The sequence below is a fragment of the Spea bombifrons genome, chromosome 9 (assembly GCF_027358695.1).
Source record: "Spea bombifrons isolate aSpeBom1 chromosome 9, aSpeBom1.2.pri, whole genome shotgun sequence".
NCBI classification, from domain to species: Eukaryota; Metazoa; Chordata; class Amphibia; order Anura; family Pelobatidae; genus Spea; species Spea bombifrons.
The window spans coordinates 38,721,566-38,737,283 of NC_071095.1; the positions used below are offsets into that span (position 1 = coordinate 38,721,566).

Here is a 15,718-nt window from a genome sequence, read left to right on the forward strand (position 1 = left end):
TCACGTTAACGATGTGTTTATTGACCCATAGTTTTTTTCTGCTGAAGGAGACAAGGAGTGCGGGACCCTTCTTCTGGTTGTCTCGTCATGTTTCTGTACAAATGATCCATCTAAGTCATTGCTTAGAAAATGGTCAGCTTCCTCATCTCTCCTCATCTCATCACATCCAAGGACGAACAGACCAAAGAAGTGGTTGCAGTTTAGAAGGCTCTTCAACATTTCTACCACAAGAAGCACTGCAACCAGTCCTAGTATTAAGTAACCTGGAAAACACGAGAATGTAAAGTTGATGGTAACTGATAACTTATTAGCTTTCCCGCATAAGTAGGACAATTTAGTACTAGGAGTTTGTTGCCAATATGGTACAATGTCTCCAAATTCCAGCCACCTGCCTTTTAAAATTTTTATTGTACAAATTAAACGTGCCTGGCACTGATGATGATGATAGAGAGCGTGAGAGTGTATGAATGAGCACATGGTGTTCGTATGAGTGTTAGTCTATGGCATTGGAGGATGTGTGCGAATGTATTGTGGTAGAGCGTACATGTATTAGTGTATGGAGGTAGTGTGTGTGTGCGAGTGTATGGTGTTAGCATGTGTAAGAGAATGCTTTTAGCAACTGTATGTGTGTTATTGTGTGGTGATAGCACACGGGCCAGACTGGGGATGACTAGGCTGCCCTGGCAAATGCCATACGATGAAAACACAGCCGGCGGCAGGATAGGCACATTAAGTTTTATCCTCATGTGCCACACTTTGTACCATGCAATTTGTCAGTCCAGAAAACTATGAGGCACTGTTGGCTAGCTCCCCACAAGGCAGATAATTACTAAGGCCAGGGTTAGTGGTGCGAGAGAAGAAGTAGGAAGATAATGAGTGTATGTATGTGTAAGTGTATGGTGTTTGAATAAGCAGGTGTTGGTATGTGTATGAATTTTAGTTACAGGTAGGGCTCCCAAAGGAGTACTGCACCCAGGCGCCTGCTGGAATCCATCTGCACCCTGGAATCCTGCAGGACAGATTTGTTATTTTTGAAGTTTAATATAGAATTAGGATTAGCAGTAATCTGAAACGCAACACGTGCCCTTTAAGATGTTCCAAGACACCAAAACAAATGCATTTTCCTTATTTATACAGAGAATACTGAAGGTAAATATTCAGCTATTGTTGAACTCCAATCTGTACTACTATGAACATTTTTAAAACTGAAATGTAATGCATAGACAGGAACCCAAAAGGAAATGCAGGAGGTGGTCTACAAGTCCAACGCAATGCTATATTCTCAGAAAAATTGTAAAATAAAACTAAGCTTATATACTCTATATATGTTGCATATATATATATATGATCTTTTTATTATATAATAAATGCATATACAAAGTAAAAAATACAGCAAAAAGCCTAACAGCTGCAGTTAAATGTCAAAAATCCTATCTCCCGATGTTGCTGCTGTTACTATTACTGCCGCACCACCAATTAAACCAAAAAATAGTTGTATGCTAACGCTAATTGAATAAAATATTTTTTTTACGTTAAAATGCTTGAGTGGGTTCTATGCCATTGAAACTTTAAAATTTAATAAGCACAAGAAGCAAAGCATTAGCTGGCACAAAACTCTAATTGGTCAAGACATCATCATGTACAGAACAGTATATGTTGTATCCTCTCTAAAAGCTTGCCAAATGGTCTATCCAGAACTAAAATGGGACTACCACAGACTTTGCTCATTAAAAGGTTCTTCAAGGCATATCTCCAAGACACTATCTTAAGAAGTTACAGTATGTCTTATGTACTCAAATCCCTCTGTCCATGTTTTCTAGGAAAAGTCACAGCAGAAGGCATGTGAATAAATTATTCAATTATCAATAGACAAAAAAAAAGTGCATACAAATCTTGATAATGGCTCTGAAAAGCCTCACACCCCCTTTTAAACACAATTAATCTTTTTAGTTGTTTGAAATGTTGGGAGGTGCGACTGTCAGAACTAGGTAAACGTTTATAGCATTATATAGCATTATATAGAGCATCATGAGGCTGAATGTGTTATAAATGGTAGACTGTGCTAGGTTACCCTCATTTCCAGAACTGGTTGCCCAGACCATACATATCTGTGTGCACCAACATATTTACCTTCTACGCTGCCCTAAGACAGCACACCCAGCCACCCCTCTCCTCATCTGCGCTGCAATAAAAGGTGCACTGTGCCTTTAAGACATGGAGTGCTGGGATTTAAATAGAATTTGACAGCAAGTAAGAATTATTCAACCTCTCCTAGGTTGGGCATGGGCATGGGCATGCATTCCAAACAATTGTGTACTTATGTTACCAATGTAGATAATTGGAGTACAACAAATACTTACAGGTAACCAACAGCTTGTAAAGAGCTGGCATCTTTTGTCCACTCTGTTCACCGGGAACATAATCTCCCAGTCCGACAGTAGTTAAAGAGATAAAGCAGAAATACAAGGCATCCAGATAGCCCCAATTTCCCTCAATAGCATCAAAGACGATCGCAGGAATGAAAAAGAAGAGGAAAGAAATGATGACAATTAAAACACTAGCATGGAGCCACTCAAGCTTTTTCTTGGAGACACTCAAATGAAGTTGGAAGCTATGGATTGGTTTATCCCGCAGCAAAATAAGCATGTTCCGGGCAGTAATAGAAAGTACGGACAATGTGAGTGGTATCCCAATGATGGAGTAGAGCAAGCAAAATACCTTTCCACCCACCGATATCGGAAAAGGATGTCCATAGCCTAAAGAAAAGAAATGAGATAAGCTTTGACTTCAATAGAACAAAATATGGAGTGAATTAAGTTAAGAAAAGAAGCAGTATTCTTAAAATGTTTTACTGCACATATTTGTCATGTAAGCAGCATGGGAATTATGTTATGGTTCAAATGTCTAGAGGCTCTTCTGTGCAATCAATGAAGTAAAAGCTAAGCAAGATTGGTCTTCATGGGCATACTGAATGGTTTGTCTCCCTTGAATACAAGTTCATGCCAAAATCATAGATATGCAGCGTTTGGTTCATGAGAGGACTACAAAATTGCAACACAGGTTCAGAACCACTCAAAAAAGTAATGTAAAACAGCAGCAGAGGAGGCAGACAGTATATTTCAACTAATTAAGAAATCTGTGTACACCCAATCCATATATGCTTGGAACCTTGAATTAAACATCTGGTATATTCTGAAATGATGCTAAAGATCGAATGTGTTTCATTAAGGAATGTTTACACTGAGAAATAGGGTTGGTGTCTTTAGTTTGATTGGGTTACACCAAAGGTTTCATTTATTCACCTGTTAATTGGCTCTATGTTTTTAAAGGCATTTGACCATATAACATTACATTTGCTGGAAAACACATCATCAGCAAAGCTATGTGAATTATAGTAGAGTTTAAGTCAATTAAATTATCATTTACTATTAGTATAGTAGTTTCTCTCTCTGGTTTAATTTATAGAGTAACTTGAAGCACTGGTAGGTTAATTGAGGTCACATTACACCGGGCTGCTGTAATTTGAAGCTTTGTATCAGCCATCATTGCACTGGGCTGGGTGTTATGCATTGAGTCTGTGGTATTGGGCCAGCTGGTTAGACTTGTTCTCTGGGCTGAAGTATGCCAGACACCACTTCACAAAAAGACCGAGGAGATAGTGGTATCTTTTTATGGGGTAATACCCAGCTATGGCCTTCCACTCAATGTTAAGTGTTCTAATAAAACAATGTGTGGTTTTAATGGGAATAGTCAACGGGAACATTCATTTTTTTAGACTATAGACTGAGGCTGCAAACCCAGAATGTGTCACCCCCATTTTCAACTGGATACAGTGCATAGGGAAGCATCTGATCCATAGTCAATACAGCAATACTTTGATCGATAGTTGTTTGAACTGATACAGACCAATGGTGGTGAGGGTGGTTCCAGCAAAGAAGAGAGAAGACACGAAATCCCATTTGATCTCGTAACCAGAGATATTACGCATGGCAGACACTCCGAAGCTCTTGACCAACAGAGCCTTGCGCAAGAAGTCCTGCAGCATCTCCTCTGACATACACGGGTGATCAGATAGGAACTTAGACCACATGGACTCTACCTTCCACCTGAGATGGTCCTCGTAGGGCTGCTCCAAGGCAGAGAACACAAAAGCCCCGAAGATTAAATAAAACACATAGAAGAGCAGCAGGAGTAGAAAGAACAGAGCATGCCGGCTCATCATGCTGATGGTGAACGTTCCAATGGAGAGATCTACTGGATTCCAGACGACCACTTCAAGCGTGACCTCGCTGGTAAGCTGATTCTGATGGAATGATTAACCACAAGGTGAAAACAGCTGATTTTCTCGCACACACCTAAAAAATCTCCAGACAGGCTAGTTTTGTGTAACTGAAATTGTTTTGGTCTAATTAACCTACTTTTTAACAACCACGGATATCGTTTCAAAAACCCGGCCTGGGAATATGGATTCTACATTTACATAACTATACCATATACTTGTAAGTGTTTGGGTATAGAAAACGAGGGGTAATTAGCCTTGAAATACCAAAATGTTTATACTGAAAAGCAGGATTATTTTATGACTTTTAGTCGATTACTGAATTCCTGTGAGTTACCTCACTGTTGTAGAACACTAGGGCATTGTGAAAATATGAAACTTATTTAGGAAATGTGGATATAAAGATTAAGGGAAATAGCAGAGGTTTCATTAAATACATACTAGAAGATATTAATAACGCCTGAATGTACCAGTGGATAGATCCCTGCTTCATTAACTCCGTCACGACAAAGCCCGCTCATAATGCTTTGTCCTTAATTGGTTTAAGGACAACCTTAACAAAATGTGTCTTCTGTTAGCTCCAATACTTTGTATCTTTAAGGAATGTGTAGTCTACCTTGTTCTGGGGACATCTGCACCATGAATAATGACTCAGAAGCAACCTTGGTACTGTCTGATGGAATGATTTTTAGTAGGACATTTTATTTCTCTTAAAAACTGGAACTCTACTTTAGAAACAACTATAAAATCACCAATGATTAGCTTTTTATTCAACAGAGAAAATATTTAGTATTATAAACCAGTGCCACAATAATAATACATAAATACTGCAGACTTTTCTGGAATAACAGTTATGCATTTGCATCAATTTACAAAAGGTTTAAATCTAAGGATTTTAAGAAGTTAAAATCTATCAGGCCACCCACGTTACAGTTGGTAGTACAAAGGGTCCACTCAAGGCTAAAGTCTGCTGGTCCTCAGTTACCTGTTCAAATTGCTTACAACCTGGGGGTTGGAACACTGTGGAGCCTTTTTATGGGCAAAACTGCATTTGGGCTATGCTGAGGGGATTATATAGGGGAATAGAACCTTTGTATCATATGACAATGTGTGTGGCCCAATGGATGTTAATCCCTCAAAATCTGTGTGTCTGTACTCTGTAAATCAAAATTGTTAAGTGATCCACTTCTTGTTATATTCTGTTTACTCACTGTACAGAGCTGCAGAATATGAGGGCACTATATAAATTAATGAATAATTATAAATCCAGTTTTCTAACTGAATCAATTGCTCGCTGTGTATGTTTCTGTACCCATATACATAGTTGTAGCAAATTAATTTGTAAATTATAATTTTGCGTTAATTTGTGTGTGTTTGTGAGCATGGATGTGTAATTTTGTGTGAGCATGGATGTGTATGTATTTGTGTGTAAGTGGGGTGATATGAAGTGGTATAATGAATGTGTTAATGTGTATGAGTACATGTGCTGCTTGAGGAAAAGCCACTCAGAAGCTTTTTGGGGCAAAGGTGGCACTGTGGGAGATGTTGCTTGGTAAAGTTGGGGGGTCCTGTGGCAATTTTTGCACCAGGGCCCTGTGGTTGCTTGTTACACCCCTGAGAGGAGACATCTGGTTTCCTGTTGGTTGGAAAGTGAGTCATTTGAATTGTTCTCTTTCCAGAAATTCTAACTAATAATTAATATTTTTAGATGATTTGAAAATTGTAGCCTGGGTGTTTCTGAAAAAGGTTTACCAAATACCCTTAGTGCAGTGAGTTGTGTCCATGCATCAAAGGTCAAGCACCATGGTCTTTAAAACATAGTGATGTCTTTTAACTCAAATGCCTGTAGATATCTTGGTAAAAGAAAACAGGTCATCAACATGATGTGACACTGCTTAAATAAGCACTCCAGCTACTATTTGGACTTTAATGCATGTGATAACTGAGTAGGCCCTTTTAAATGATTTACATGATGTTTCCCTTGCAAATGCATAAAGGTATAATGCAGAATTCCCACATATGCATTTGACTTTTTGCCCACCCCCAGATATTTCCCATGCAAAAGATACATTCAGCCTATGCACATGGATGGGAAGCCCTCCCATTGATTTCAGTGGGAATGCTTCCCTGCCACCTATTGGCTACTTCAAGCAATCAATCAATAGCGCAAATTGTTTTTTTTTACATTTTAAAGAACCTCCTTTGGCGAAGCTGCCTCACACAATAAACTCGCCCTTTAATATCAACATTGTATCAGCTGCAATTCAGGAAGGGAAGAATAAATATGTAGAAATTAAAAAGAACACATTTGAAACTAAATGGCATCACAGGGATTATTTTCACAGAGATTAGACTGTTTAGTAGCTTGTGCTAAGTGCATGGAGAATTCATCAGCCAGTAAACTGCAGCACTGCGGGTGATTTATGAATCTCACTTGTTGTGGAAGAGGTTACAAGATGTTACAGGGGGTGGATTTGTTTTATCAATAAACATTTTGTGTTAGATTCTATGGAAGAGGTACTGTGCAAAGCCAAATATTACAAAGATAAATATATACCAGGGTATTCATCATAAAAGCATTATGGAGTTCTTTAACAACAAAACATTCACAGATGGTGCACAGAAGCTTCTCATAATGTAGTAAAAATGTTAGTTCTTTTGACTGTAGTTATTACATTATTCTGCATAACGGGCATCATAGACACCTTGTTACTAGGATTTTTACTTGGTTTGGAAGCCCACTCAGTAATCACATGCCGATTAATCCGAAATGTAAATGTGTCCCAAAAATTGCAATGTAATTAATAGTAAAATGTATGTGCTGCATAGATAGCCTGGATGTGATTTAACAATGTAAAAAAAAAACCACTAGCATTGCATGGGCTGTGTTTAACCCCTTCGTGACAAAGGCTGATTTCATTTTTTGTACCCTTCGTGACAATGGCCGTTTTTAACATTTTCCCGTTTACTGAACCCACACACATTATATATTGTTTTTTTCAGGACAAGAAGGGCTTTCTTTAGATGACATTGTTTTGATTGTATCATATTATTTACTATTAAAAAAGTGTAAAATGTGAAAATTTTAGAAAACAAATGACTTTTTCTAACTTTTAGTTGAAAAATCTTTTACCCATCTATAAAAGCTAATGAAAAAACCTGCTAAATAGATTCTACTGTTCGTCCTGAGTTTAGAAATACCCAATGTTTTTCCTTTTTTTTTTGCTTTTTTCTGCACGTTATGGGGCAATAAGTACAGGTAGCGTTTTTGCTATTTCAAAACCATTTTTTCCAAATCTGGTAATTCTTCCCCCATGTGCCATTTCGGGTATCTTTGAAGCCGGCCAATGCAATTTACCCCATCATACCACATATATTTTTGAACACTAGACACCCCAGGGTATTTCAAATGCTAGTATTTTAACTCTTTTCATGCACTAATTCTACCACCAGTCTTTGTCAAACTTTGTGGTAGTCATGTTTTTGCATTTTTTTTCATACACGTTTTACTTCAGGTATGAATTAACAGGTTCTGGTATATGTCACTGTCATAAAACACCCCCCTATGTGTGTTCAGTAACATCTCCTGAGTACAGAGATACCCCACATGAATGTATTAGCCTGTTTGGGGGGGAAAGGGCCACATTTGGGGCATGCGCATTTTCAATGTTGGCATTTGGTGATACACTGCCTGTGCCCTATTTGGTACATCTTTGAGCCGGGCCATTTCAGTGTGCCCAATAAAACCATATATTTTTGAAAACTAGACACCCCAGGGTATTTTAAATGCCATTTCACTGTGCCCAATAAAACCATATATTTTTGAAAACTAGACACCCCAGGGTATTTCTTTGCGTGCACACATTTTACCACCAGCATTTTTTTTATTTTTCCCCACACACCTACTTTATGTATGAATTTACAGCTCCTGGTATATGTCGCTGTCACACGACACTCCAATATGTGTTCATAAATATCTCATGAGTACAGGGATACCCCACATGCATGGGTTAGTCTGTTTTTTGGGAACTAAAAAGCCACATTTGGGACGTGTGCATTTTTCTAATTGGAAATTAGACGTGTGGTCATCCCCGGAGACCCTCTGGCTAACTTTTCCTACTTGATTGTTTTTTTTACAGGGCGTCCGCCATCTTGCGGCTGGCGAAAATCACCCTCCGGAGCAGTCACAGCCCGTCCTGGGGTGTGTGTTTGGTGTTGCTGAATGCCTCTTGATCGAGGCATTTCAGCAACACCATTGAAGTTTAGTAGGTGATCGGTGATCACCTCTTAAACACTTTTAAAACGGGCGTCCACCGCCATACAGTGTATCCCCTTGCAGAACTACTAGTCCCACTATCCCAATTTATGTCAGGGTAATTAAAATTTCCAATAATTAACATGTTATCCAGATGTGCAGCTTTCTCAATTTGCTCTAACAGCTGTTCTTCCTTATCATTCTTAACATTAGGTGGTTTATAACATATCCCAACCAGTAGTTCATTTCCTTTTTTTTGCCCCAAGCTGATATCTACCCAAAGAAAAACAATGAAAATAAACAAGAAACCTCTGAATATTCATTTTGCTGCCATTGCAGCCCCTTTTGGCACACTTTATGCAGTGAAAGTGGGAAGGGATTTTGTCTAGGAGGGTGTTAAGTGATTTATAGAAGTAGCCAAAACAATTGTGGCATGAAGTTGAGGGACATCATTGACTAAGGCTATGATTGATGGTTCCAAGACAGACTGTGGGGTTCTTCCTTTACTTTCAGCAGTTTCAACAGTCGTCTGAAGAGCCATAGAGAATAACAGTTTAAACAATCTCCTAAAATGGAAGCAGGCCTTTGACTTCTGCTTCCTCTCCCTGGTGGAATGAGGGGTGTAGGAAGAAAAATGTACCCTAGGGGAAAAGTTAATCAAGTAGAAGATGTATCATGCCCTGTAGCTGGGCATGGGCATACCTTCTTGACAGAAACTTTGAAACTTGTGAATTGGAAGCCATAGGCATAAGATCTATCTAGGGTTTGCCTCACCAGCGGACCAACATCTGGAAGCCTCTGGAGAAAGTCACCACTTGTGGTTGTCCACTACCTCTGATTTGTTACAGCAAGAGATTGCTGCATCTATTGCTTGATGGACGACAATTCCTTAATGTAAAGATGATTCATGGTGCCCCATTTATGATTCAGGTATGCTGCCCTGTTGTCAGTATGTATTCATATCTACCTGGACTGGACATAAGGCTGGAAATAGGAGTAATAACTTTGAAGTTCTAGACTCTTTAGCCTTTGTGCATATTTGTGAGAACCCAGGACTGTTTGACTAAACTGGCTCAGATGTCCTCAACGTTTCCAGGTGGCATCCTACCTTTTAGAGACTGTTACATACTTCCCTTTTTAACCAATACTCCCATCCTAAGCCAATTTTATAGTATATGCTTTTAACTTGGCCATCCAGAAAGTAGACAGATCTAACCTTTCCAGTACAAGGAGATGGTCCATAAAAATATTAAAAAATTAATGTTAAACTGGTCATCACGCTAAAGATTTTATTTCATGATGATCAATATAATTAACTAAAAATGCTGAGGTGCAGTCTGTCACGGGGTCAGGGAGAGAGGAAGGATCCTACTATGCAGATAAGCACTGTAGAGAAGTCCAGTATACAGTCCGTAATCAAAAGGGCAAAGGCAGGCAGCGAGGTCAAACGTGTCCGAGGTCGAAGGCAGGCAGAATAGGAGCAAAACGGGTAAACAGATCCGAGGTCGTAGGCAGGTAGCGAGAATCGTAGTCAAAAACAGGCAAAGGTCGGTACACAAGGAATTCAAGATATTATAACGCAATCAGCACACCCAAAAAGTATTACACTTTGAACGGGTGAAGACAGGAGAGAAAAGTGGCGTTTAAATAGGTGAGTGATTGCAAACAGCTGTGTAGCGTACGCTACGTACGTTGCGTACGCCGCGTACGCTGCACAGGCTGAGTACACTGCATAGATTGCGTACGTTGCGTAGATTGCGTACGCTGCGTAGATTGCGTACGCAGTGTACGCAGCGGTACGCCCGATGCGGACCTGCGCCGCGTCATAACCGCGTCCCCTTCGGTACGCGAGGGAGACGCACCGACGCGCCCACGGCAAGCAGACGCGGTCCCAGCAGAGGTGGAAGATGCGGGACCGCGACACCGCCGTGTGCGCACGGCGGGAACCGCAGCGATGGAGGAGTCGGGACCAGGCGAGGCAGCCCTGGCGTCAGAGGTAGGTACAGCGGCGCGCGTGACACAGTCATTAATTATTCATAGGAAAAAGACACATTTGGTTTACTGATTTTATTTCAATATCAATCTGATCAGATTCCAGTATTAAGATTAATTAGAATGAGAAAAGATGTATTGTCTTAAGTGGACTGATTAGTAGGTTTTCCAGTGATTTCTGCATTAATTAGTCTTATTGATCTCGATCATCCAAAAAGTTAATCATACAAGGATGTTTGGCCAAGTTTAATGTGCAGAAAGACACGCTCACAGTAATTTCATAGTGATGATATTATATTGGTTTCTTGCCGGTATAGCTTGGTGCTGTCATTGAATTGCTGAAAAACCTATAAATATGAATGAGACTTTTCTGCTTTTTTTTCAAACTGCCAGGACATATATTAAAATGTACAAGAAAAAAATCACAGCTGTACAATACATTAAACTAAATAAGTTACCCTCCATTGTATTATACTATGAATATTTTATGGGATGTTTTTATTGACTTACAAAGTCAGCGAACAGATCCCTGTGCATGCATTTTTTTCCCCAATAAAAGTCTTGAACACTTTTTCTATTAACCTTCAGATAAAGACTGAAGAAGTATAGCCTTTCAGGTGTTTAGATTGCAAAACAGCAGATTTTTTTTATAAAAATACCACAATTATTATTATTATAGTAATTTATATATTATTTTTCTGCTCGGTTTCAGGAAAGGTAGTTTTCCCTTTGTTGGCATTTGTCTCACAATTGCCAAAACGATGTGCATACCTGACCATCCCACCTATATGAGCTTGTTGGATTTCCCCTTCCAAAATAATAGCACTTACAGTGGACCCGGCAGATCTAGCGAGTCATAAATTTCAGGAACTGACTTGTGGCCAAGGTGATAAAGTCACTCAGCTCTTCAGTACTACCCATTCTTTTTTCTATGGAGATATCTGCCGTATGTGTGTGATTTTATGCACCTTTTAGCAATGTGTTTGGCTAAAACACACAAACTCAATAATTACGAGCAGTGTTTTTAATCCCGCTCCCGCTGATTTTTTGACCAATCTCGCCCGCTCCCGCAATGTGGGTGTTCCACTCCCACCACATTTGTGGACAATCCTGCCCGCTCCCGCCAATTAAGCCCACCTCCTTACCTGAACTGCAGATTTCCTGCGCAGTCCCACAAGGCTGCCCTCGAGTTGTTCCCTCACAGCATTTCTTCTCTTGCTCCACCCAGGAACAAGGCGCAGTCATGGGAAGTGACATCACATCACGTGACTCTGCTTTGTTCCTGGGCGGAGCAAGAGGAGAGACACTGTAAGGGAGCAGCGAGAAGGCAGCCTTGCGAGACTGCGTGGGATTACCGGGAACCGCAGGTACAGTGCCTGACCGCCCGCAGCCCCAGCAAGACCGCCCGTGCCCGCAAGTTTCTTGGCGGGACCCGCCTCCCAATGCAGTCCTCTAGTGTGGACCATACTGTCCAATCTTTCAGGAAACTGGAATAATCGCCCAATGCTTATATCTCATGGCTGAGGCTCTTTTATAAGACTAGACTATATGAGAGCTGCCTAAAATTAACACTGAGTGTCTGAAGAACAGAACAGCATTTTAATACACCAGTTAATGAATAATATCAAAGTAAAAGGTGGCTGTCTGATGATTTGTTACAGACAATGAAAGTTTGTACAATATTCACATAGCAGTATCTGTGATAGATGATCTAGGTGTAGCCTTCTAACTACATGCTAAGCTTGTTTTGAGGTTTATGTCATGTTATGTCACCTGATTATAGATAAATACCATTATTTGGCTCACCAGTTGGTGACAAAGCGTTGAGTTTTCAGCATATCGTTGTGGCTGATGTTTAAACCTTTGAAAGATTTGCTATATGTGCTTTCCAAAGAAATGTTACCCACTTTCCATTTAAGTTTAAAAAAATGTAGATTTAGTTGAAGGTCTTGATGTAACGCATGGATTATCCTAGATGCCAGCTGAAAGAAAATCATTCAGTGAGCGAATGCTGCCCAAATCTTGCTGCTGATTGTGATGAATCATTCGCAGTTTGCAATATCAAATTTTTGATAGTTTTGTTTGCAGTATATGCTTTACTGAGAAGTTTATATTTCTTGCCCTGTTTGTGATTGGGTGATCTTAGAATGCTGAGGCAGGGTAGAGTTAGGTGCGTATGGGGGTAAATATATCAATGTTCTTGATCAACCATAAAACATGATTGTTTTAAAACGTGATATTTTGTACAACTGTTGTGTTCAACTTTGCTCTATACAAATCTTGCTATTGTCGATAAAAAGATCCTACTAGCTCCTAAAGTGAGCTAGAAAATGTGTTGCCATTTTTTCCGTTGAATAAATTAATATAAATTTAGTGTTCATGATTGCATGTTATATTTTTATTTCAACATTCAAAAAGGAAAAAAGGAGTCCACACTGCATTATTATCTAGCAGAAGGAGGTAAATATTCATTTTCGATATATTCATTGAAAGAGGGGTTAAATCATTTTATCAGCTACTAAAAATGTCGAAACTAGTGGTTTACAACCTGTAGTTTTCCCTACCTACAAATCAGAAAAAGAGAGCTGTAGGTAATATTTAAGGATTCAGCTATGTATGAAGTCAGAGATGAAAAGAACTAAAATCAAGGAAAGTGAGTAACACAACAATGTAATAATGACACACCTGCTGTGAAAAACGTATTTATGTGAATTGTTCGTTTGTCAAGTAGCGCACGTAGGACTGGTTTATGAAATGCCATCCGGTAAAATCGGAATTACCATGACAACCCCACATTCAAAAAAGGTCTATAATTTGGTCAGTGAGATAGCTGTAAGTATGAAAGAGGCTTAAATTGATATACAGTAAAAATAGTAGATATAAAATAGCTTAAGACACATGGCCTTTTTCTAATGAAGTAATTTTTGATGTGTGACATTTTAATGGCTACCATTTTGACCACTATTTCTGCCACATTTGGTTGACCACATATAATCACCACTCATATAGGATTGGTCAGATTCAAAATTCTTAAATTTTAAGATCTGGAAACCGGTATTGATTCATATTGATTAAGATAAGCTTTCTGTTACTGAGATGGACCTCAGTGCTCTTTTCTAAACATTACTTGTCCAAAGTATTGTCGACCATAACCACAGGGTGTGACAATGCCAGTTATGCCCACAACCCATCAAACTGATCTACAAACTGATGTAGTTCAAGAAAAAGTTTTTAATTAATGTCCCAGTTGTAAAGCAGTATAATCTGTCGTGTCAACTCTGTAATAGTGCCAATATTCCGTGATCAAAAAGCACAATTTTAAGTGTCAGGTATGAAATACCAGTGAACAATAACATTCAATTCACAAAAATAACAGGATCCTCAAATAATGCACCAGAAACCTAGACAATGTCCACTAGAATATCAAAGGAGTTAATTAAATAAATGTTGATGACCCACCTAATGCATATATGTCTTCATGGTCTGCATGCTTAATTTTCCCGTTATCTTATATCTGTCCTATTGTTAAGATGCGAATATGTTTATCAACTGAGGTGGAATCACAATACTGGTAGCTGCAGGTAGAATGCATAAAAACACAGAATGAATAATCCATTATTGTGTTTATTCATCTTAATTCCAGACAGAAGTTCATGTTTTTGATCAGTAACAGAACACAGCAAACATCTGGTCTGGGGGACAATTGAATAGCAGTAATTGTATAAAACATGTTTTGAGATAATTATTAAAAGGATTCCCTCAACCATGGAAGCTTAAGTATTTTTTTCTATTGAATCTGTTCTTGAATTTAATAGTTAGTTTTTGATAATTATTTTCAAATGTAGTGTCAAAACAATTACAAAGGCCCATCTGTCTGATTGTCAAGAACTGTTGTAAGAAAAGCCATGGTTTTACCCCTTGGGATGTATGGAGATCTAATAAAGGACGCATGAAAGACACTGTTTTTCAGCAAAACAATTTCTGAATTTGAATCATGGTTAGAAATCATATAACAAATACTTATAGTAGAGGGAACCTCTAAACATAATGCCATGTGTCCAGAATTTAATGGGGAAGAATTGTCTTCAGAGTTCCAGATGTTTCCTCATAGATGATACTGACAGTATATTTTCAAGAATTGCTTTTCTTCTAACTTCTCTTTCCTACTCATACCAGTTCTCTAGTATTTTTGATGGCAGCCCTTCTAGTTTTATACTATGGTCATGGAAGGACATTAATAGATTGTTGTGAAGCAGTGATTGTAATACAGAATGCAAAGCTATGAACATATCATGTGTGAATATTTCCACAGTGAAATGGTATTTAAAAACGTTTGTATATAAAATATTTGCAATGCCTCAGCATTTTTTTTCCATTTTCACAAGCACTTGGGAAGCTAGTGAGTTTGTCTTCTTTTTTGTCAATAACGTGTTGTTTTGATTCAAGCAATTCTACAACATGAGTTCTATTTCTGAAAACACTTATCTCCTTTAAGGTTGTCAGCTACCCAGTAGGTTTCTGCAAGAAATATATTTGCAATGACTTCAATCAAGCAACCGTATTTCCACTGTTCTAATAGCAGCTCTATAATACTGGAACCATAAGAAAAATGGGACCAGTACAAGCAAAATCTGGAAGAATTAAAAGGGTGGAAAGTCAAACGGTTAGCAGAAGAAGCCTGCAGCTTTACCTGTAGATTTACACTACAGTCCCTATCGACCAGGTATAAATAGGTTTCACCTAAGTAGGTAACCCTAAAATGATGAAAAAGCAAGTTTGGTTTGACAAACATTTGGGGGAATCCCCAAAGGGAGAGATCCCTGACCATCTCAAGGATTAGGAAGAGATGCACACCACCAGCAGCGAAAGCAGCATCATATTAGGAACAAGCTGAATTGAGCCCCCCCAGAGTAATAAAGGAGACTGAGCTGCCTCAGCAGCAGAGACAAGATAGGGTAAGGCACACGGCCTGGCATTGACATTGAGGGCATTGAGACGCACTAGCATACAGACACATGCAGCTTCTTGGTACAGGCTGAATTTCTCCAATATTGAAAAGAATTGACCAATGACCACCACAGAGTAAGGAAGGAGATTGGAGCAGCAGTAGTTGTAGGGCACTGGAACTGGGTAGGCAGGCACTGGCAGGTGATAGGCACATGCAGCCCTATGGAGCAGGACTGAATCACCCC

The 15,718-nt window shown here is 39.1% G+C and overlaps 1 protein-coding gene across 1 annotated transcript; it reads right to left on the reverse strand.

Moving 5' to 3' along the window:
• LOC128504500 (potassium channel subfamily K member 1-like) lies at window positions 1–4,222 on the reverse strand. Its single transcript, XM_053474574.1, has 3 exons — window positions 3,907–4,222; window positions 2,361–2,756; window positions 1–263 (listed from the first exon to the last, which is right to left on the reverse strand). The coding sequence occupies exons 1-3, from the start codon at window positions 4,220–4,222 to the stop codon at window positions 1–3; spliced, it is 975 nt and encodes a 324-aa protein (XP_053330549.1).
• Window positions 4,223–15,718: the final 11,496 nt, after the last annotated feature.

What these genes read in the sequence shown, in the direction of transcription:
- LOC128504500 (XM_053474574.1), bottom strand. Translation starts at nt 4,222, where the DNA reads ATGATGAGCCGGCATGCTCTGTTCTTTCTACTCCTGCTGCTCTTCTAT. An exon ending in AACCACCCTCACCACCATTG is followed by an intron (nt 2,757 to 3,906) that starts GTCTGTATCAGT and finishes TCTTTTCTTTAG; the next exon opens with GCTATGGACATCCTTTTCCG. An exon ending in TTACAAGCTGTTGGTTACCT is followed by an intron (nt 264 to 2,360) that starts GTAAGTATTTGT and finishes CGTGTTTTCCAG; the next exon opens with GTTACTTAATACTAGGACTG.